The sequence below is a fragment of the Sitophilus oryzae genome, unplaced genomic scaffold, assembly GCF_002938485.1.
Source record: "Sitophilus oryzae breed Bouriz unplaced genomic scaffold, Soryzae_2.0 scaffold_847_pilon_pilon, whole genome shotgun sequence".
NCBI lineage: Eukaryota > Metazoa > Arthropoda > Insecta > Coleoptera > Curculionidae > Sitophilus > Sitophilus oryzae.
In genome coordinates this window covers 2,217,686-2,243,396 of record NW_022147469.1, presented here as the reverse complement: position 1 = coordinate 2,243,396, position 25,711 = coordinate 2,217,686, and the positions used below count along the sequence as shown (strand labels likewise).

The 25,711-nt window shown below is 33.4% G+C and overlaps 1 protein-coding gene across 1 annotated transcript; it reads left to right on the top strand.

Moving 5' to 3' along the window:
• The first annotated feature begins 8,375 nt into the window (after positions 1-8,375).
• Positions 8,376-22,503, top strand: LOC115889788 (lysozyme-like). Its single transcript, XM_030909870.1, has 4 exons — positions 8,376-8,488; positions 13,161-13,249; positions 13,873-13,936; positions 21,531-22,503. The coding sequence occupies exons 1-4, from the start codon at positions 8,380-8,382 to the stop codon at positions 21,659-21,661; spliced, it is 393 nt and encodes a 130-aa protein (XP_030765730.1). The 5' UTR covers positions 8,376-8,379; the 3' UTR covers positions 21,662-22,503.
• Positions 22,504-25,711: the final 3,208 nt, after the last annotated feature.

Genomic DNA, 25,711 nt, shown 5'->3' with positions numbered 1-25,711 from the left:
ACCACCTCAAATATTACAATATTTTTTATTTAAAAAACGGTCAAGTTTCCGAAAAAACGCTTAAACACCTATATTTTATTTTGTTTTTTTACATATTTTAAGATTTTTTAAAAATGTATACAGGGTGTTTCGAAAAATCTGGTCATTGATTAATCAGCATTAAAACCGATCCTAACTAATCAACCTAACCGATCCTGCTTAAAGCGCTTGACGTAGAAAAGCTGATTTTTGGAAAACGGATTGACTTTACGGTGTAGAGGTTCGATAAGAAGGGATTTTTCAATACTTTAATTCTAAGAGGGTGAAACAACCCGTCAAATATTGGAATATTTTTTATTTAAAAACCGGTGAGTTTTTCAGAAAAACTCTTAAACACGTATATTTGATTTTGTTCTTTTACATATTTTAAGATTTTTTAAAAATTTATACAGGGTGTTTCATAAAATATGATCATTGACAAATCAAGATTCTGCTTAAACTGCTTGACGTAAAAAGCTGATTTTTGGAAAACGGATTGACTGTGGGGTGTAGAGGTTCGATAAGGAGGGGTTTCTAGAATCTCAAATTCCAAGAGGGTGAAAACGCCCCTCAAATATTAGAATATTTGTTATTTAAAAAACGGTTAGTCTTTCGGGAAAACGCTTGGACACGCATAATTTATTTTTTTTACATATTTTGAAATTTTTTAATAAATCATACCAATATACCAAAACTAGCGGGTACACGCGGGTACACGCTAGTTTTGGTATATAACTATTCAGTTCTGTTATGCATTTTACATTTTAGTGGTTCACGTGGTAAAGAATCATAATGTCATGGAATCACACAATTCAAATTGAATATTGAACTATCAATATATTTTTTTCAAAAAGGATATTTAAATAAATCAATTTAATGATGATACAAAATTATTCACAAAGAGAAAAACGTTAAATGTACCGTTAAATGGTATAGAAAATAAATAATCGTTTTTATGATTTCGCACACCTCCTCCCACCGTGTAAATTCAAATTAAAACAATATATTATTAAAGTGCCAAGGTCTGATATACATCCGTAAACAAATATTCAGTGTTCGCCATTCAGTACAGTCGGGAAATACCATCAAGCACGTTGATGATGGTCGATAATAATTATAATTATATATGTATTAAATAACAATGCAGCCAGCAACAAAACCGATCTCGTTTTGGAATTCTATTTGCATCAAAAACGTCGAGAGATTTTAAACGATATTTTTCTAGAGGTTGTGCAACGTAATTAGTGGGATTTTGGATACTGATAAGGCGGTCCTGACCCCGTGAGTTCAAGTCAGTTGGTTGGCGATTGTTTTCCTAGTTTAAATGTCAAGGGGAAGGTTCGGATATATTCGTGGTCCCCTGTTAACAATATCATCAATCTATTTTTAAGTAAGTTTATTTTTATTATACTTGTTGGTGTGTTAGGACGTTAAATTTATTTATAACAATTGAGAATTATATAAGTTGATTAGCTATCAAGTATTTAAAAATGATATACCGGGTGCGTGGTAGGTAAAGTGGCTCACCCCTATAACTTTTTTATTGTTTTAGATAACAAAACGAGATTTAGTATGTTAGTATATGACATAAATTAGGATTGATTGACGTATTCAATAGTTTTTGCTCACTTCGTGTTTCGCCGGATTGCTAGATAGATGTTTAAATTATTTTGTTTTATTTTGTTAGTTTTTAACATTTAGTTTTGTTTTATTACTATTACCACAGATAACGTATACTATGTTACCTGTGCTGTTACTATTTATTTTGCATTAATGATATATTAGGTATAACATTAGTGTTATTATTTAATTTATGTGCAAAAATCAACATACGCAAAAATTGTTTTTATCAGTGATCTGCAATCTCAATTTATTAGAGGCTATCTCTTTATCGGGTAGAGCTGGTAATGTCTTAAAATCGATATTTTTGAATTAGCAATATGCTCGAAATGTGCTAATCACTGGAAAACGATGAAAACCGACTACAGACAACTACTGATTATCATAAAAAAATACAAATACTCATTACAGACACGGATCAAATAAATCCGATTTACAAACTTGAAAGAAAGAACAATATTTTGAGCGCATCGTAAATCGCCGACGTATTAGTCTAATACGTCGGTATTTTACGCAGCACCAGAACTAACCCGAACGGCTAATGTGTCGGCGAATTCCGAATATGCGTCCTGGCCGGTTAAAAGATGCCCAAATCATATTTTTAATCATATCTCAATTGTTTCAAATGGAACAAGGGTGGCTCGTTAGCATATTTGGAAAAATCATTTTTTACGAATAATTTGGTACCACACACTTGGTATTTCGAGTCACATTGTCGTTACGAACCGCATGTTACAATTTCAAATAAACCATATGCGAAAATGTCAAAAGTTGACATATGATATGAAATTCTATTCAGAGTGTCGTTTTCTATCGAATAAAATAAAAAAATGCCGAGAGTGTCATTTAAAAATCAAAAGTTGTTGTCATTTCCGGCGAAACACGAAGTGACCAAAAACAATTGAATACATCAATCAATCCTAATTTATGTCATATACTAACATACCAAATCTCGTTTTGCTATCTGAAGATATAAAAAAGTTATTAGGGTGAGCTACTTTTGAGACACACCCGGTATATTAGATAGATTTTGTTTATGGTGAATTTTCAGAAATGAATAGGAGTTACTCTCTGATTTTTCTTCAACTAAGTAGATGACAGTTGAGGGTTGGAACCTTTGGTGTTACACAGCAAAATAAAAACACTAAACCACTACAATACACCAAAACACTTTTACTTTTACACTGGACGCGCGTTTCGCTAACCATGTTAGCATCATCAGCAGATGATTATAAACAGTTTATTATCATCTGCTGATGATGCTAACATGGTTAGCGAAACGCGCGTCCAGTGTAAAAGTAAAAGTGTTTTGGTGTATTGTGGTGATTTAGTGTTTTTATTTTGCTTCAACTAAGTATTTAATTTTTATACTGCTTTCAAAGTGGGGATGAAGTCTGTCCAATGAGAGAATAGTAACAGTTGTTGTCTGTCATTTTAATTCACAAACAGTATTTTGTGTCGTGTTTGGGATGTCATCTGTCCCAATCTTCCCTGACCTATTTGACAATCTTTATATATCTGCCTCAGTTAATTTAACTCTAGTAACTTAAATAATAATTAGTAATTAACTCAAGTAATATTCATGAAAATTTCACACCAGTTCTTTTTGTCCAATCAAAATTGTTTACTTTGATAGGTCACCATGACAACGCATGTATTTTATACATTGAATAAAAAGATTAAGGAAGGAGTGTAATGTTATCCATGTATTCATGCATAGTCGACGGAAAGAAGACTCTAGGGTGGGGATCCTTGACAGTTCTGTTTGACGATTCATTTGACACATTTGAATTTGATTTGAAATTTTGTGGATTTGCCAGTCTTTACCATATCTTTACTGAGCTTATTTTATGTTATTTATTATTTATTCTACTACTGAGAGTTGTATAAAGGTAGTAAATCTAGAAGGAAATTGTGGCAGAACTTAAATTAACAGTGACATTATTGCGATTTATCGAAAAAAACTGTAAAATAGTTGGTTGTGTAGCGTGCGGTAGATCTCGGTCAAAAATCAATCACAAATTATGGAATAACTTTTCGCTAGTAAGTGACTATACAATATATATACGTGTAGTAAACCGATCACTTCTGAAATTCACTTAAAACAACTTTCGTTGCACGTCATCGATGACACCATGCGTCGTCTTATGGAGTTTGCTGGTGGTCGTATTATGATGTGCAACGAAAGTTGTTTTAATTTCCCTAATATTTTTTCTTGCATTTTTGCTTTTATTTACTACTCGTCAAACATTAGATGTCAAATTTCAATTCTAAGTCACAAATGCTGACAAATCGTTTATAAAAATCGTTGACGTTCTGTTAAAATGACAATATATCAAGTTAAACTTCAAAATTGACAATTAACTACCTAATAACAATTACTTAATAAGGTAAAACCAAAAAGCTCAAACTTTCTGTATACTTATTTTTAAATTGTTTTTAATTTTTACGCATGTTATGTTTATTTATGTTGTTTAAAAATCAAAGAAACGATTGCCATACATTACTAACATCTACAGATGCACGAGCAATACATTATTTATTTTTATTAGATCGTATTAAATAAATTTACTTTTAGAGGCTATCGCTTCTTTCATTAGAGTTTTGGCGTTGTTTTACAATCTAATAAAAATAAATGTATTGCTCATGCATCTGTAGATGTTAGTAACATAGTATAATAGTTAGTAATGTATGGCAATTGCTTCTTTGATTTTTAAAAAACATAACATAATTAAACATAACATACCTACGTAAAAATTAAAAACAAATTAAAAATAATCATACAGAAAGTTTGAAGCTTTTTGGTTTTACCTTATTAAGTAATTGTTATCAGTTATCAGGTAGTAATCATATAATGTCATTTTAACAGAACGTCAACGGTTTTTGTAGACGTATCTGTTTTAAAAAAAATAAAGTGTTCTCGAATAATTGCATTTAAATATTTTAAATAGTTTTTTCCTTTGTTCTTTGTATTTTTTTTGCTTCCGACGACGGAAACACTTAAGACCGTTAAGCCGCGTATAAATATGTCGAGGCAAGTACGAGACAAACCCGAAACGAGTATGAAACGAGGCTATAGCAAATTCTTTCCAAAAGGCGTACTAATATGCCGAGACGAGGACGAGACGAGTCAACCTCAAGCGGGATTCGTCATATTATAGCCTCGAGCCGAGCGATTTAGCCTCGAGCAGAGTCCCTGCCCAGTCGAACGGCGTCGTCTCGCGGCTATCCATTTTCAGTGGAGCCTTTGGCGAACCCACAAAATTCTTCATAGGGCTATGCGATACTGAGGCAATATCGATATTTTGGTATCGGTTGTATTGAATATAAAGTATCGATACTTTAAAATATTGATAAATATATTAAAGTATTATTCGATACCATTCAATATTTTAAAAAATTAATTAATAAATTTAAGTAAACTGTGTTTTTTAATTGGATTAGGATCGAAAAAAATCAACAGGAACCGAAGTCCTTTGTTTTAAATTTGTCGACGTTTCCGCAAAAGTTATTTGCATCTTCAGGACACTATAAAGTTAAAGAGAGCAAAATACAATCAAAAATTTTAAACATTTAACAAACAACTTAAAACACATATCAGTGGAATTCCACACATACACAATTGGTAAAAACTACCCTAATGTTAACAATTAAATAAAATATATGTATATGTTATAAACTTAAGATCGCTTGGAAATAAAAATAATAAGGGATAAGGCCAGAATATAATCAGGATATTTTCTTATTCGCATTTAACGAAAAAAATCGACGATGGTGGCACTGTTTTATACAAAAAAACTACCCGGATCAGAACTAAATCAGTCATCAAACGATCTCAAATTACTAAAAGCACTTGGAAGAAAATGATAAAACACTTAACCTAGGGTTGGCAACTTTGAAAATAAAAAAATAGGGCGAGAGGATAAAAAAAGGCACAGGCGAAAACATTTTTTGAAATGTCGCTCAAATGTCGAGAATTTACCAAAAGTTATATAAACGGTATGCGATAAATATTTAAAATACACAAAAATATTTATACTCAAAACTTATTAAAATAAAGTAAACCATTGTCAACAAAACTTTTTTCAAGACATAAACTAACAGTAAGTAAACATAAAATTACATTAAAGACACAGATTAACAATTCTTTAAAGCATTGTGGCGATAAACGAATATTTTTTAGATTTTGAAGTTGGTATGTAACAAAGTTTTCAATACGTGAGAGAAAAGAGGGACAATCAGATCAAAGAGGACTGTTTCTGGAATAGAGGGACGGTTGGGAACCCTATTTTAACCCCCTGTAGCTAGAATAAAAAATAAACTACGAATTATAAAATAACTATGAATCAAAGCAGAATTGGATTGGTTGATATAAAAAATAAATCTTATTTTTACGTGAGGAACTTCCGAGAGATGGAACATGTTTTTGAAATACCCTGTATATGTTTATTTAATTTCAAAATAGGTAAAAAAACAAGATAGATAAATTAAAGGAATTAATGATAAATTTAAATTATATTGGGACTGTTTACATTAAAAATAACTGAAGAACGCCGACTGAGTTACCTGGAGATAACGGCACGGCAGCGGCGGCAGCGGAGCCTTCTGCCAGTGCCTTTTTTTTGAGTCTTTAATTATTTTATTCAATAATATATTTTGTATGTGGTTTGTATATCTATAAAAATTTTAAATAGCGTAACAGCGCTTTCAGATGGAGCGGACCGTACGCGCAGAGCGTCCCGCACGGATGTTTTTTCAAGATAAGCTCATCCGGACGGAGCATACGCGATCCAGGTGAAATTGTTCATATAAGCTCATGGTACTTGCTCAGAAGTCGCGGACGCTCCGTTCCATTTGAAAGCGCTGTAAGATAAGACCTAATTCGACTTTATTTATTTAAAAATTAGAAATTTAAGTAATTAAGATTTAAATTATTAATTTAAATCTACATTTAAATACCAATAACTAACCTGGACATATATTGTAAATAATATATCTGCATTTCTTCATTTCTAAAGTTGTATATTTTTTCAAGGTATTCAATTCGCCACATTATTATTCTATGGCTTTCCATCATTGCAGCACGCTTATTAATAATTTTTAAAATATTATTATGTATATAATTTTAAATCTAATTCCCAGTTTTTTAAACCTTCGCCGTAATGTGCTTTCTGAACAGGGTTTTTTTAAAGCTCGGAGAGTTTTTTTTTAATTATTTCTATGGCGGGAACTTTATTATTTTCATATTTGCCATAAATTAAGTTTCTTAGTAGTCTGGATAGTTCAAATTTCTGGATTTTTCTATATCGAATCGTTCCTTTCTTTGTCGATTCCCTTTATTTATGAGAGTACCGTAAGGAACTTCTGAGAGCATGGCCACCTTTTTCAACACACTCGATTTGCCTCTCTTATCTTCTATGTATCCTATATGTAAAGAAGCTTGTTTTACATCTTTAATTCCGTTCAGCAGAAATAGCGCATAATTTACGTTTGAGCCGTTAATAACTCGAAGAAAAGTTCATTACGTATTCATTTTTCATAAAATGTTCATGTTTTTATAAAAGAAATCACTAATAAATCTTTGTATATGAGATTTACCTACTTTGGCTAACTTACCTATACTATTTTAGAGAAGACAAAATTGCATCTTTCTAGTTAGGATGCATTATTACAAATAAAGGAAAGACTATTTATTTTTATATAAAAATGGGATGTGGAATCCGAGCCCCTTGAGACTCGAAGCACTTGTTCCGCGGAGCCGCGGTGTATACGCCACTGGTTAAATAGACGCCCCAATCCTTTTGATGGTTCGCCAAAGGCTCCGGAAAAAACGGAGACAACGCCGTCCGGCTGGGCATAGGCTCGGCTCGAAGCTCAGACCCCGTCCCAATATGACGAGTCAACCTCAAATCCGCTTGAGGTTGACTCGTCTCGGGTGTCTCTCGCACTCGTCTCGACATATTTATACGCAGCTTTACGACCGAAACGTCAAGCATTTTTTTGTCCGTTAGGCAAATTTGTTTATTAGTAAATCACTGCTGACAGTCAGTGGCGGTTCCACGGGAGGGGGGGCTTCAGGCCTTCAAGCTCCACCCTTAGGTTCACCCATCTAATAGGATATTATTAATTTATTATGTCAGAAACGACTCCGGAGTATGTACTTTGAAAGTTTTGTTTCTAGCACACCCACCCCCCCCCGAATCCTAGATCCGCCCCCTGCTGACAAATAGTCTCTATTGGATTAACGCCAGCAGTGTTTACAAAAAAATAACTATTTTATTTTGTAGATTTTCTTATAGTGGCGAAATACCTAGAGAACTTTTTAGGAGAAGATATGTTTTTTAACTAAAAGTTAAAAAAAATTCCAAAAAGTTTTGCAAAAAATCCAAATTTTCAAAAAAAAATTTCGCGAAAAAAAATTTGCACTTATTTAAGATTTACCTTGTATATAAATGTCAATAATTTTTTATTTTCATTGAATTATTTTATTTAGTTAAAAATTAAGTACCATCACTTTTTATCTCGCCTAAACATTAAATCGCCTTTTCCTTTTTCAGGCATACCTACGTACGTACGACCATCGCGGCGGATCGTGCCGAAAAAATTCCACCGGTACGTTTTATTCGGCCTAACTAACCGAATCGGCGGCACAAGAAAACTTTGGCAGTACCCGACGGCGTAGGTAGTACTACTTTAATTAGGACCGGTCATGAGGAGCCGATTCGCGGTACTTTTGCCCTGATGGTGGCCGTGCTGATGGGGAACGTGGCGCAGGCCAAAGTGTACACCAAATGCGGCCTCACCAAAGAACTGCTGAATAATGGATTCGAGAGGAGTTACGTGGGGAATTGTAAGTCGGATGGAAATATGAAGGCAGAGGAGGGCGATAACCCGCCCTTGTTTACCTTATTAGGTTTAGAATGTGCCAAATTGATTCGTATTTATTTATCATATACAGGGTGTAAAAATGGATAAGTGCGAAAAAAATTAAGTGATTTCTTTTGAAGTGAAACTTCTTTACGCGCGTTGGGAGTAAAAATTCAAAGCCATGAGGCACGAGCTAGCGAGAGGAAAAGTGGTAGAGGTAATGTTGCCACAGCTATCCCATTCGGGGTTGATCTACCCCTTTGTAAAACAATTTAACCCCGCTATCTCGTGATAATCTACCCCGATAAAAAATACGCTTGTGGCAACTCTGGGTATCAATTTGGGCCATACGGGGCTAAGAAAATCACTATAATAAACTTGATACTGTACCTGTTTACTAATATCCTCTAGTTGTGTGCTAGGAAGTAAATTTTCATGCATATTTTCATCGATAGGTTTATAGCTTCTGAATAACGGTCTAGGTAAAGCATCTAGCTCGTTTGTCACATCAGAATTAGAATTATTAGAGTTAGTAACTCGCATTTTCATTGGAGGACACTGGCATATTTATTTCAAACCAATAATCAACGAGGATATTCGTATAATAAATATTACTGTAAACCACAAAATTTACAAAATCCGGACAAATGAACTTTGAAACAAAAATCCAATCCGGACCACATTCGGACGTGGCACAAAAGAAAATAATAGCCCGGGAATCAACAAAATATAAACCAAAAAAACATTTACTTTCCAGGAGTGCACGAAAAGCGAAAATTTTGAGCGCCAAAGTATAGAAATGGGTACTTTCGAACATGCGTCGCGGTCGGTTAAGTAGAGCTGTAGGATCGTAGACAAAGTAATTGAGAAATTAATTCAACCTGTAACTGTAAAATATTTTATTAAGTTGAATTACGAATTTTGTGTTTGCGGTTAGGTCTTCCGGACGCTTTTCCAAATCCGTGCCGGACCGCCCGCGCCCCGGACACTTTAAAAATCCGGACGTATGGATTTGGACGTTTCGACTTTATTTAAAATATTTTCAAGACTACTTAATATCTTATAACAATATCTATCTACGTACTTACTATCTATCTAGGTATATTTCTTCCTTTATGTCAATTTAACAAATTGTTATTTTTCTCCATACCTGAAAAAGAGGAAAATATATTAGATATAAAATAAATAAGTAAAATTACGGAGCGATCAATTACATACGGACTGAAATAATTGGCAAGTTTTGATTTTGTTATTTTTGTGAAATCGACATGTTTTTCTATATAAAAAATTACTATTTTGTGATCAACTCAGTATCAATCTGTTCGAAGTTGGTCAAAGAATGCATAGAGAAACTGAACAAATTAGGCAAAGAGAACAAAGCCCTCCTACTCTGGATGCCAGCTCACCGAGGGATTTTTTTTTAGAATTTAGAATGAGTGGGAGGGGGGTTAATCACTGCGACCTTACAGATCTATTGTGTCCCCCTTTCTTGAGTTATAACTCATCATACAGTCCCAGGGCTTTGACAATCCTCTGATTAGTCTCCTGAGTAGGGGAGAGCGGGTACAATTGTAACGCGGTACAAATGTAACAGGTACCATAACTTTTTTAAATTCAAATACATTATTATGGCACCTGGTCAGTTATTCAAATTCAAGACTCAGTACAATCTGACGACAGTTGAGACTTTGCAATGGTGCAGTGACATAACAATAGAGCTATATCTATTTATCGACACAAAAAGCAAAACTTAAGCCATTTTATCAGTTCTTAAATAACTATCATATTGATAGTTTACAGTCAATGTAGGTATATACTTTTGTAGCCTATGCATGTATATTTAACATGATATGGTTCAGTTTAAGGTAAATTTTGCTCTAGTTTTTTAATTTCAATAAAAGTGCAGGGTTGTCAGTTCGGTACAATTGTAACAATTGCAAAGGGTACTTCTGTAACATGTTACAGTGATACCTACCCATTGTTTCGTTAGATGTACTCATTTTTTTAATTAACATGCCTAAGTAAAAATAATTAATAGTGATAAGGGACCTACAAAACAACTTATAAAAAGAGCTGCGGGTTTGGTTGTGAACGAAAATCTTGGATTTCGACAAGTTGCTAGAAGTTTGGACCTCTGTCATGTAACACTTTTCCGTTATTTAAAAAAAATACAAGCTGGTGAAACTCCTAAAGTGGTTACAATCCACATACTCGAATTTTATCCCCCGAACAAGAAAAAGCATTTTTGGAAAAAAGGGAAATTCGCAAGTTGATATTTTTTTAAAGTTTTTAATTATCTTGTTTTTAATATTGTATTTTTTATAGGCGCATTAGTTTTTTTTAGAACGCTGTTTGGAAAAATCTACGATGTGACTAGGTTAGAATTATTCTTAGAAAAAATTCTATAGAATAGGTATAACTTTTGAAGATTGTTGTCTGCACCAGTTTTTTCACATATTGTAAATAAAAGTTGGCATTCATTTTCTAGCAATTATTATTATTTGAATGCATCCAAATCATATCTTAACGTTTGTCAGATTCTAGGAGCTAACATTTTATTTGCTTCAGATGAAAAATCAATATACTAAACACGTTACATTTGTCCCTCCTCTATGTTACAACTGTACCACCGCGGGGTACAATTGTAACACATGTCATCACACCACTGTTGCCTTTTTTAAGACTACATAGGTGAATATACCTTCGATTTCTTATGTGCATTTTGATGATAAATGTCTAGGCTATCTAAAGATAATAAGTACACTTCGCGAAATTTCTCATTCTATTTTTGAAAAATAAATTTCTAAAAACTGTTACAACTGTACCCGCTCTCCCCTACAATGATATGCCACACTTTATACTTAAAAAAAATTCAAGTCCGACTCTGTTATTTTAATTATTTAATCTGATTATATTCATCGCAACATTATTGATCAGTGGTAATTAACATTGAATAAAGAAAATTGAGCCAATTGAAAGATTGAAATAAATAATATCCAGATCAGCAATTTAAAGATATTATTTTTAACTTTTCTTACTATGTATTTGAAATTCTCAGTGTACGATCTAATAATTTGCATAATATTAATCGTAGTTATTATGAATAAATTAACTTCTACAAACTAGTTTCTAATACTTTACATAGTCTACATGTTCGAAAGGGTTACCACCCTCCCTATTGCACAAATTTATTTTTCGTTCAATTTTATTTATAGCTTTTGAATAGATCTTATACTTTCGAATGTATTTTGTACTCTTTATTGTAACTGCCGAGATGTGTTGATTTTACTTTTTTGTAAAATTTGGACCTGTCGAATTACTTGACGTCATCAGACGGTCCAGGTACCTCACTGGCCATTATACTGCTCTATCATTTCCAATCCATCTTCCGGGGAAATGATTTGATTGTTTATATTACATTTTATTTATATTTTTTATTATTTTTGATATTGCATTTGCTTTTCCGTATTCAACCCACGTCACTGTTAAGTTTGAAAGCTTATCAATATTGTAATGATAAATATATTAAATATTAAAAAAAAACAGAGCCGGATTTGAAATTAGTTTAAATAAATTGTGTCCAAATTTCCAAAACAAAAAAAAAATATGTATGTTGTATGTTGTACTCAGGAGAGCGAGTTCTTTCAAAATCTGAAATAAAAAATGCAGGTCCGTATTTAAAAAAATTAAGTTGGCCTCTGTATCTCACAAATTATCAGCTGATTTGAAAATCTAAAAATACTATCAGATAGGCCTAATAAAGTGGCTATGAGAATGTGCAATTAGTTTTTTGATTTTCTAAAAATTATCGACAGGAAAAAATAAAATTGATTTTCAAAAATATCCGTTTTTTTTTTCAAAAAACTCAGCAATCCTTGAAATTTTTAAAACTTTTCTGATGGCATCTTGGTGAACATCCCAAAGCGCAACTTTGCCCCAATTTAACCATGTTCGTATCTATTACGGTTACCGAGTTACCAATACTCGAATTTGTAGCACCCTGTATAATCAGTTCCAAAAATGTTAAATATATCTTCTCCAACTGATACTATCTGTTTGATGCTAGGAATACTACTTAATCTACTCTCAAAAATGTAAACACACTTGTCCTTGATATATTGACATTGCAACTGATTATCTTAAACATTCCAGACAATTTTATTATTGTTGTGTATCTCTATCTATATCCTATTATTTTTGTGTATTTTGTTGTGTCTACAGTATTTCCCGGGATTGTCTTTAAAAAAAGAAAAATTTTCCTAAAAATAATAACGCGTTTCTCGTTCTTGCATTATTACCCTTTCCCTAAGATGACTGAGATAAACTAAATAAATGTTGGGCTTCTTTAACATTTTAAAACAGCAAAAAATATGACGTCTATTAAAATTGTATCAATAATAATCTATCCAAGAATAATAAAGAAATTAAAAAAAAAATAATGTTCTTTTGTAATTTTCTCTAAAACGATATGGAAATTTGGAAAAGTACAAACGGGATTAACCGTTTAAGAACAGGCAATTTTTTTATGAAGAATGCATTTCTCCTAATGTCACTAATAAAGAAGTTTTTCCTCTTGTAAAAACAGGCCAGGGACATACTGTATATTGTTTTAAAACATTCTCGAGAACATTCTTTATGCTTTTTTTTATTTATAGGGGTTTGTCTTGTTGAAAGCGAGAGTGCTAAAAATACGTCTAAAGTTACCGACAAAGCCGACCGAACCAAATCCTTAGGGCTCTTTCAGGTATATATAATTTGAATTGATACATTTTTACTTTAATAATCTCATAATTATTTTAAAAGGCACACCCTACGTATACCCAAAGCCGGTCCCACACGATGTGGCAAACACCTTCCAACGTTGGATACATAAACATTTGCCACATCGTCTAGGAGATACACTTGTCAATTGCAGTATTGTCGAAACCTATGCCAAATGTTGTTTACAACGTTGGAACCAACGTTGAACGCATCGTGTAGGACCGACTTAAATAATATATTATATACCTAGTTAACTATTTTTATAAAACGACCCCTACAGTACTCGCGAAGTAAGCAGAAGTAGGCCAATGTCGAATAGTGAATAAGGTAATTTTGTGTTTCCTCGTCTAATGAAAATATGCCGAGACGAGGCAAAGTTAGACGAGGAAACTCGAAATAACCCTCTTCACTATTCAACTTTGACCTTCTTCGGCATATTTCGCGAGTACTGTAGGGCTGCTTAAGATATGATAGGTATACCAAAATTCTTAGGTACAAAACCAAGGTTTGAAACATATAAACATCTTTTTTAAAATGTTTATTGTATAATTTAATGTCATTTATGTTGTTCTAGTAGTACTTCATAAATATGTTCTTTATTAACAGATAAATAGCAAGGAATGGTGTAAATTTGGCTCGGCAGGAGGAAAATGCCAGATAAAATGTGAAAGTAAGTATATGCTGTTTGGTTCTTACTTTGAGTATTAGTGTGGGTTTACAAGCATCCGTAACGTGTCGTCAAATTTTAAAAATTACAGGTCATATTTGAACATGATTGAAGCGACTAAAGAACAAACGACGCATGACGGATGCATATAAAAATCCACACTTAGTCCTAACTTTTAACACTAACCCTAAAAAATTAACCTTAATAACAATGTTGCTATGCATTTCCTTATGTTCTAAGAACATATGGAAAATAGTAAATGTCCTTCATGCTTCTCCTACTTATCTTTTGCGCTTGCGCCCATATATAAGACAAATACTGCGCCCAGTTGGCTTGGAAATGACGATCGATGACAGTCCCCGTATAAATTTACATATAATATGACAGCGATTTTCTTTTCATAAACATCGCTGACGCGTTTTTTTTTCGCTCATATTGTATTTTGAGTTAACCTGATGTTATAAATATTTTTACAATTCAGACAACTAGAGAGACTAATTTTCACAATGATAATGATTCATATTCAAACTAAAATTCATGGGCGCCGGAAGAATGAAATTTAGGGGGGGGCAAGGTAAAAATGAATAAAAAATTGACATTTTTGGTAATTATTGGGAAAACTGGAAATCGTCCGATTTTCACCAAAATTGGTATACACCCTATTTTGAAGTCGTAGATTACGAATCTGAACTTTTTTCTTGGCGGTCTCTTACGGTTTTTCAGAAAAACGGAAAATAATTTCAATATCGAATTTTTCTTAATTTCTCATATTTTTAAAGTTTTCTAGCACATATTTTGTTAGGTATTCAATAATCAATAATGTTTTTGCTATTTGCTGTTACTTTTTTAACCAATTCTATGCATAATAGAGGAAAATTTGCTAAAATAAATTTGTAAACAATCTGAAAATGTTAGATTATAGCTTTGTTCGGGTTCTTGTTATTACCGATTCTGAACCGTCCAAGAACTCTGCAGCGCATGCGCAAATGAAATAATGTCTTCATATTTCCTTCTGCGCATACGCATCACAGTTCTAGGACGGTTCAGAATCGGTAATAAGAGAAACCCGAAGTAAGTTTATGTGTTTCTGGCATTTAAAGCAACGTTGCCAATGCTAAACCTAAATTTAGCGTGTTTTTTTCGCTCATTCTGGAATTACGAAAGGCGGTCGCCAGAAGAACGGCTCCTTCCCATAACTGCTATTTTACCAACGAGATCTGACTATTTATACCCACGAAGTTGCACGAAAGAGTTTTGATTGCATTGGTTACAACTTCCATGCAGAGGGTGTTAATCTTTTGTTGTTATATTATTAGATTAACTAAAAAAAGATTAACCCCCTCCGCAAAGAAGTTAAAACCAATGCAATCAAAACTCTTCCGCGTAATTTTGTGGATATAGGTGTATATTTAATTATTGTCGATCTCATAATAGGTAATTTATTTAAAATCCCTAATCACCCGAAAAAATAGAAGATATGGCAACGTTGTAAATTTTCAAATTTCTAGATTAGGTCTAGAATATATTTGTCTCTCTTATTACATAAGAGAGAGAAAGAAGGATATATCAAATGTCAAACTTCCATCTGGTCTCAATTTTCTTTGCTATTTTGTTAAGAAAAGTGTTTTTCAGTAAAATGTTGGACACTTTTCTATCCCCAATCAAGGGTGGCTTTTAGATAAACTATAATATAATGAAAACATAGTGAAATTATTACTTTATAGGGCCGAAATAAAGAAAAATTCAATGTTGAAATTTGAAATAATTTTCCGTTTTTCTGAAAACGGTAAGAGACCGCCAAGAAAAAAATAGATTCGTAATCTACGACCTCAAAATAGTGTGTATACCAGTTTTGGTGAAAATCGGACGATTTCCAGTTTTCCCAATAATTACCACATTTTTTATTAGTTTACAGGTAACACCTAACAATTTCATAATAATGATTATTTTTTTTACAGATGGATGTAAGAAGATAGCTTTTATTTTTATTGTTTCAGTGATCCAGGGGGGGGCAGATACCCCCTCTTGCCCCCCCCTGTCCAGCGACCATGCTAAAATTTAATAGAATAGGATTTATTTCATATATAAATTTGTCTTGTGAGCCATAATACTGTCCAACAACAATTTGTATCTGCAATACCATAAACACATCCCGATTTCGTGTGTAACGCCCTAAAGCCCGACCCGTTTATTTCCCAGATAGCCGGGAATTAATTTAAGTTATCTAGCTTTTGCAGCAACTATATTGGTCTGTGTAGTAGAGTTCCACCCAAATTAGGATTAGATAAGACGCCTGATGAAATACGGGTATATTCGGCGAACAACAAGATTATTAATAGTTTGAATTATCAGAAGTGATGATATAGTTACCTATTTTTGAATAACTTGAAAATGCTATGGAATATACAAATAAATTCCATATACAAAGTGTCCCAATATTCCGGGGACGTAGTACTACTATACGTATTTTTGGAAACAAAATAAGTCCATTGAACATAATTTACCTCTATACAAAAGTGCTTCGTTTGTCCCTTAGAGGGCATCAAACTTTAAAAACATTTTTTCAAGTATTTTAATAACATATCTATGTTTTACTAAGTGCGCTTTATCACTTGACTTTCACAAAAATCAAGAAACAGTACGGGAAGGGTGAAAACTACCACCACCCCTACATCAATTTTATTATAAATATTTTCAAACTCAACCGACGACCGATTTTTTTTCTTTTTCGTAAAATGGTCCTTCTAGTATTTATTACATTTTTGTCTCTTGTGAAAAAACGCCACCGCACATACTTTTTGAGGAACAAAATATTTTTTGTCACATTTGTTTTATATCCACAGCTGACTTCCAAAAAATATTTTTTGTCACATCAATCTATGGAGGCGCATAAAATATATTATGCTCTTAATAATCTAGTTGGCGAAAATATGAAATTTTACGTTGTTTATGTTAGTATTACAAATTATATTTGACAACCAGTTTCATAAAAGCTTGAAAAAATTAATAACCCCAAGTAGCATTTTCACGACTTGCGACCACATGTTTACTAAACACAACGTTGGATTAGTTACAAAAAATAGTTAGCTCCCTACCTTGGGTATTAAAATAAATTTAAACGTTTTTATAACGTTGGGCCGACGTTGGACTAGTACTACAGCAAAGTAGAAGCTTCTGCGACGTCGAATAAACGTTGTCTTGTAACCTTTTTTGCTTAAGTGATCTTTAGGTGATTTGGACAACGTAGTTACAACGTTGGATAATATAGAGTTTTCCGACGTCAGTTTCAGGACCTATTCCAACGTTATGCAAACGTCGTCTGTTTTACTAATTCCAACGTTGTTTAGATTTCCTTATTCTTACGTTGGTAGGACGTAGAGTCACTACCTTTTTGCAACTGTATTGAACCATAACCTTAAATCTTAAATTTTCAATTCATTGTTCTGTTCAGTCAGACAGTTCAGTGCTGTTTTTGTTTTTATAAAAAAAAAACTTAATTAAAATGGGACATAAGAAAGGTACATATAAAACTAAATTTAAATATACATCGACATATATTACCGACACTTCCTCGTTTATTTAGATTATAGAGGGCGGCACAAGCTAGACTCTAGAATGACTAAATTAGGCAATCTTGCGACTAGTATACTACCTGTTAAGGCCGAACTGCGACTTTATTAGTCCAGTATGCGACTACTCGAACTACTCCATCTTAATCTCCAAAACAACAAAGTTAAAGCCGCCATGTTGTTAAATAAGAAAATGTTTCGTTCTTAAAATAGCAATTCCTGCTTTTTGAATACATTAACTTGAAATATTTGACCCTAAAAAATACGCGGAAACAATTTTTTCGAATGCGAATAAATTATTCTCATTTTACTAAAAAAAAAATTCAAGAAAATTTTTAAAACTTCTTTAATTTCAAGGCCCATTAGTATTTTTTAAAGTAGAAACAATACATTTATCAATAAAGTTGTTTGCGTTTAACTTTTTACCTTGGGTAACGAGTTACAGAGTCGGTTAAAGTGTTTCAATAATTATGATCTTCAAACATCCTCCACACTTAAATACTTTTGTTTTGTTTTCCTTCACTGCCATCTGACATATGTCTCTAACTAAATTATAAATATAATATTTTTACTATAATTATCCCAATTTAGGATAAAACGCGACTTAGACGCCATATTAGTTTTGTATTTCTGTGAATTAGGATTTTAACAACGTTGCAGTTTGTCTTAATTAGGCTTCTAGCCAACGTCGGTATCCAACGTCGTTTCGACCCAAAAATTATTCTCCAAACTAGTGCAGACTAGGGTTGGCACGAGGTTGTGCCGACGTTGCGCCCCGACGTTTGGTCGCGTGACACAACGTTGTCCCGACGTCCAAATGCTGCTTGGGACATTTAAATTAATTAACGTTCGGGTTTGTTTTTGATTGATGCCCTCTAACGGACAAACGAAGCACTTTTGTATAAAGGCAAATTATGTGCAATTAATGTATTTTGATTCAAAGAATACGTAGTTGTTCTATGTCTACGGAATATTGGAAGTCCCTGTATATTTTGTAGGTCTGTTTTGGAAAAATGAATTCTCCAATTTTTTTTCTCAAAAACTATGCAATGTGGCGTTTTTACGCTATTTTTTATTTTACGAAAAGAAAATCAGTCGTCGATTGAGTTAGAAAATATTTATACTAAAATTTATGTAGGGGTGGAGGTAGTTTTAACCCTTCCCGTTCTTTTTCTTGATTTTTGTGAATGTCAAATGTTAAAGCACTTAGCAAAACATAAACACCCAAAATTTCATTGAAATCGGAGTATAATCAAACTAATGTCACAAATCTTTTGTATAGAGGTAAATTGTGTCGAATTAACCGAAAACTTATTTCGATTACAAAAATAAGTAGTAGTTCTATGTCGGCGGAAAATTGGGACATTCTGTATATACCAATCGAGAATATCTCTAGACATCAGGACATGAAGGAGAGCATGATGATTCACAAAATCCATAGATCTATTGTATTTCCTTTTCATGAGTTATAACTCATCATACAGTCTAAAACTCTATACATGGGGATCTTCCAGTTGTAGGACAGGGTATTGCCCTTATCTCTTCTGACAATAGTTGTTCATTATCCGAGAAGTGGACATCTACCTCCTTCGAGGGTATACACCATTCCACGGTTGGAGTTTAGCCATAGTTATAAGGAAACTACTAAACTTTTCCTTCTACTATGGTTTAGCCCTCCGTGCCCTTCATAGTCGAAGCGTTTGTCTCTCTCTGGCTGTGATACCCGTAAGGTGGAGTCTGGAGTCTGGAGTCTGGAGGATCTGTCTCCATCTTTTCCACCTCTTTAACATAGTCTCTCCTTAGACCCGATACCGGTGTTGTGCCGAATCTATAATAGAGGATATATCTCTCTTTCTAGAGAACTAAGAGATCTAGTTCGGAGATTTTTTGCACATCATTGTTCCACAATGATCTATCAATTAAAAATATTGTCAATATGGTGCTACTTTCGGAAATAACGAAAGTTGACAGCAACTTTCTTCTTTTAAATGGGTACCTTCATATTTTAGGTCGTAGCTGCCATTGAATCGCGAAATTAAACAATTATCATAAATCATTTTTTTTTAAATAGAAACCCACATTTTTTTCAAAAAATCAAATTTTAGCGTCCGTTAGTAAGAAAATTTAAAAGTGCCAGTTTTATTATTATCAGTTAAAACCGAGTACCTAACTAAACCGTACTTAAACCCAACGATCTGGCGTACAATTTAAATATTCCTTCTCATCTTGTTCGATGAAAACGGCAGCACCGGGAAAATTATGGCTCCCACACGTATTCAGCCTCGAAACTTTCCAGTTCAAAGGCAAGTTATCGAAGACCTCTCGAGAGGGTGCTCTCGACTCTGCTGTGCACTTTAAGTGGCGCAATCTGTTTAAGTAGCTCGCACGATTTTTGTTGCTCTTCGCTGCACGATTCGTTGACGAAAGTGGAAATTGTAGCTGCGGAGATCTTAAGCAAATTAGTTAATGGGCAGGAAGTAAATTGAAAGTGTGGGTTTATTAGAAATCTATGTAAAAAATGCGAAAATAAATTTATATAAAATTCTTGGTCTTTGTTCGAATCAAACGGAGATATGTTCAGGTTGATTCCAGGATCTCAAAGAGACGCGTTAAGGAGGTATAGTTTCTTATAGTCTTGGTGCATTCTCCGCCGGTGCTGCCACCATCGGAGAATATCGTAAAAAAAGTTCAGAAGGTCTAACTTGTATTATAATTTATTATTCCAGCTAAAAAACTTTTTAGATGAGTTCAACTACGGTAAACTACGGTAGCGAGCATAGTATTAATCAGTGGTTTTGCTAGTGAGGCATAATTGGGGCTATTTCGGCTATAACGAAATTTTTTACAGGTACATAATTATAATTTTAGAAGATAAAACATTTAGTCACTAGTTGATTAAAAAAAGTATACCATTAATATTGCAAATTATATTTTATCCTCTCATAGTATATATCTATTTAATTTTTTGATCGTGTAACGATCATTTTGGTTTGGTTACTCACTTGTTTCATCGAACTGCGTCGGTCCATTTTTGCTTTTCATCAAATCGGTGTGAGAAACATGAAGCTATAAAATATTGTTTCGGGAGAATTGAATATCCGGGAAAGTTGAGTTATTGAATGTTATTGCACCCAACAATGCCCTAATTACGTTCTCCTTTACGCGTTAACATCTTTTCGGCAATTTTATTAACATTTGAAATTGTGACAACACAACACGACGGCGACGCCTAGTTCGAATTCTTTTTCGCTTATTTTTACTACCCGAAACAGCGTTACATGACACAGACCTAGTACCTGTGTGTTTTATAATCTCAATAACTGCAATAGCAAAAAACTAAAATACTTAAATATTATGAAAAAAACAAGATTTCAATATTATTTAAATGCCATCAACATGACGGCTTAACAGGTTGGCTTAAATTGGGACAAAGTTGCCTGTAAGTGAACCCAATATAATAATCCGTTTAGTAATTGAACCTATCTTTTTCATTTCTGGAAATATGGTGGAAAAACTGAAATTTCTGGTTTTTGTTGTCATTTTTTTACGAGTTTATTTTAACAAATAGAAAAAAATCTACAAATACAATCCTCAAGAAACTTCTTTACCTTTATCCTTTGGTGAGATCAAAAATTACTTGAGACGATTCGTTTTTCTGGAATCATAATCAACTTTTGTTTTAAAATAGAAACCTGGATTTTTATTTAACTTTTTAGAAGCTCCCAAATGTTGTTTCACAAAAAATCCAAAAATGTTCCCCTTATGACAATATTCTTCATTATACCTTTTTTGGGCAACTGCGCTACATCATTGTATTTGGGAATTAACAATTAAAATCAGGGATGATTAAATTAGAGAATTAATAGAATATTTTCAAGTGTTAAGAAAAACAGTTAGAAATTCAAAATTAGAAGAACTTTTACTGGTGTGGTGTTAACAAATTAGTGACGTGAGCATTTACTAGTAATTGCAAATAATCACTGATTTCTGACTTTTACTGTAATATATTTTTTTCATTTCTGTTCCAGATCTCATAGACGAGAATATCCAAGACGACTCTATTTGCGCACGAAAAATCCAAAGGGAATTGGGATTCCGCGCTTGGGACGGCTGGCTTCGGAGTTGTTATGGGCGGAGGCTATCCATTCCACCTTGCTAGTGTTTGCATTACACCTATTCGATAGCATATATCTATTATACAGGTTGTAACGAAGTGATACGTGCACCAAACTTTACCACTAATCTCTAAATAGAAGACCAAACATAATAAAACTGTTTAGGTTATGAACAAAAAATAATATACTTATATACTAAGCTTCATTTTGATGTTGGAAATGTAGAAAATTTAACTTAACAACAGCAAAATAAAACACTAAATCACCACAATAAACCAAAACACTTTTACTTTGCGTTTCGTTAGCATGTTAACATCATCAGCAGATGATTAAATCTGAAATAGTTTGCTGTTGTAAAACCAAAGGTTCCAACCCCCAACTGTAACTTGACTAGGCTAGACAAAAACCCTAATTTTTATATATCATACGCTACGCAGATGATACTGTGATTAAATAGGTATAAACATAACCTAAACTCGGGTTCAAGTGAATTCTAAAAAACGCTGGAATCAGCAATTCTATTTAGGTATATTTTTCTTGTAGTATATAAGATTAAAAGATGATAAAAAGCCCAGTTTAATCCTACCTCAATTTCAATCGTGAAATATCTAATTTTTAAACTAGGTTTCAACGCTATGGTTCAACGATAAAAATTCATTGAACAAAGTTTTAAAATCATTGTCATGATCATTGTCAAACCTGAAATGTCATTTACTGTTGGTATTGTTATGGACGTAACTACTTTTAGTCATAAAATTTATAAAGTTTGGTAAACGCAATTCGTGCACCCTCTATAATATAACAATTTTATTGTACCGAGTGTCCTTCATTGTTATGTACTTATAGATATACAGGGTGGCCCATCGAAAACGTTCCGTAAGGCATAACGGCCAGGGTATTTATTTTTTAAAAAAATCCAAAAACACGTCAATTTTGTTTGTGAGGGGGACAACTTTTGCCCCAAAAATGATTGCAAAATATTCAACCCTCTAAGCGGGGGTGTCATCCCCCAACTTTTTCAAATAGAAAGGGGTCAAGTGGCGCCGCAATGAAAAGAGCTTTCTATTCTTTATATTTCCCCGCTTCGTTTTTGAAAATCGGTCTAGTCATTGAGAAAATATGAAGAATTGAAATTTGAAAAGTTTATTTAAGCATTTATCAGAGTAAATGATAATTAAAGATAAATTCGACCAATTTGCTGTTTTTTCTTATTATTTCTAGATGTTTAAGCATTGTTTCACTTGCCACAACGTTGAACGATCAGGTGCGGCAGTTGCTAGATAGCTGTTCTGTGACTTATACGTTGAAGTTCTTCTCGATATCGTTAAACTGACCCACAATAGAATTTCCAAAAATACCAGCCCACACGTTCAATTTCTGAGGGTTTTGTGTGTGCACCTCGTGAAAAACCCAGGGGTTGTCCTCAGCCCAGTACCGACAGTTGTGCCGATTAACTACACCGTTCAAGAAGAAAGTACACTCATCCGAAAAACACACATTAAATAGGAAATTATTATCATTCGCCACTCGTTCACTCATAGTTTCACAAAATTGATGGCAAGCAACGATCAAAATCGTTTTCGTTGAGTTCTTGTACCAACTGAATTTTCTACGGGTGGAACTTGTGTTGTTTTAATATCCTTTGGAAACTTGTACGATTCCCGCCGGTCTCATTGGCTAATTTTCTTGTACTCAGAATACTGTCCATGGCAACTTGGCCCAATACGAATACCTCCATAGCTTCATTTACTACAGGATTTTCCCTCTGCCTCTTTTTATTCATAACGGAACCAGTTTCGCGAAATTTTGCTACCAACCGGCGAACAATTTTGCCATAAAGGTGTTTGTCAGGATGGCGCTCATTGAATATCTGCGCAACCCGACTGCAAACATCTAGAAATAATAAGAAAAAATAGCAAATTGGACGAAGGAATTTATCCTTATCATTTACTCTGATAAATGTTTAAATAAACTTTTCAAATTTCAATCCTTTATATTTTCCCGACGACTCGACCGATCTTCAAAAACGAAGCAGGAAAGTATAGAGAATAGAAAGCCCTTTTCACTGCGGTACCACTTTACCCCCCTTCCCATTTGAAAAAAATCGGGGGATGGCACCCCCGCTTAGAGGATTTAAGATTTTGCAATAATTTTTGAGGCAAAAGTTGTCCCCCTCACAAACAAAATTGACGTGTTTTTGAATTTTCTGAAAAAAAAATTACCCTGGCCGTTATGGCTTGCGGAACGTTTTCGATGGGCCACCCTGTATATTTAATAGACCTCTTAAGATTAATTTTAAATTAACGAATAATTGTGCTGTATATGTGATTTTGTACTATACTTTTCAAATCAAGTAAAAGGGGTACAGTTTTATGGACCAAAAGATATATAAGAAAAAGAAAAATTCTTCAAAAAATAGAACAGGATATAAAAATATAGTAATACTAATATAATCTTTTTTTTTGTTTTATTTAAAAATAAAAGTCAAAAAAAAATCAGTTTTAGTGTCTAAATTGTCCACAAACAATACCTGAATGTACCATTATGTGATTATGGAAAATCATCGTGGAAGCGGAAGCTGATATAAGATGTAGTAGGGTGGGGGGGTAACATGTAGTACCTGGCGCCAGTTTCACTAGGAACCCAACACTGGCATTACATGTACCATGCCAGTGCTGGTGTACCAGTTAAACTGGGACCAGTATTGAATACGTGTAAATCAGCCTTAAAGACAAGTTCCACATAACAGTCTCTTTTTCAAATATGTATGTATATCATAGCCAATAGAAAATGAAATACAAATAAAAATGATGTTACCTATACTCTGTAAATAGGCAAATTTCCCCTCCTGGAACAAATTTTCTTTAATTTGCACCACATGTGATACGTTGGGATTAAAACAGCATTACAGCTAAAATTTTCCGACATTTTCCTTCTGTTACGGTTTCACTGGTGTTTCAAATTCAACGAAAAGCGGAAAAAAGAAAAAACAAATCGAAAGAAAAACAAATAAACACGGCACATACTAATCTTCCCTAAATGAGATGAGGCTATTAAAATTGTAATTGAAATGAAACAGAAAGGCATAGATGTGTACAGGGTGGGTCAAATTCGACGCTTTTAAATGGAAACACCCTTTTCTATAGGAGATAGACAAAAACTAATATCGGTGTCTGGAACTCAATTATTGTCAAAAACATGATGGTGAAAACCGCATATCGATACCAGTTATCGTTTAGGATTTACTGTTATGATTTACTTTCGAAAATATGCATTTTTAACAAATCGCTCTAACTTTTTTGCTATGGAAAATTTTGTGTTTTGATGAAAACATTTCCAAAGCACCTTTTTACGTTAGAATTTAATGGTTTAAGTATATTTTTTTTAAATTAAGAATTTAAAATATATCAACAGAAAATTTGATTTTTTACATGGAATACCCTGTATATTTTTAATGTATTGAAAAAGAATTTAAAATTACCTTTCCAAAAATATAACACTCTTGATATTTTGCTCTATTCCTCTTCGAGATATATAGTATATAAAAAAATTCGCCCGCATTAAATAAGTAGGCCTTGAACGGCACCGGCTGCAATGCAAAAAATTCTAGCTGTGAGCATCAATTAAAAGGAAAATAATATTTGCTATGAGAGATGCAGGATTTTAAATTGTGCAATTTGAAATATTATATATTTAACCAACATCAACACATTTAAACTATATCTAATACCAATAAAAATAAATAAGCAAGCCAAGACATGAGATTTTGCTACAGGCGTTCGACATATCAACCGTCTTCTGTTATGGACAGATGGGGCGCAGTTTTGAACATTTCTCGCGGAATTCATTAACTCAGTGAGGGTGAAAATAACCTCTCATAACTGCTAAGTATTTTTAATTCTTGTCTAGATTATAAGGAATAAGGAACCTTCATTCTTCCACAAATATATCCATAGGATTAGATCCATGGGCACTAAATCAGGCGTCCTCGACGGCCAACGGCTGGGATCTTGAGTTAGCTATCCATTGTTATTCTTGAAATCGGTTGCAAAATTTGCTGATAACTTCAGCGTTCAGAGGCGATGCGTCGCGTC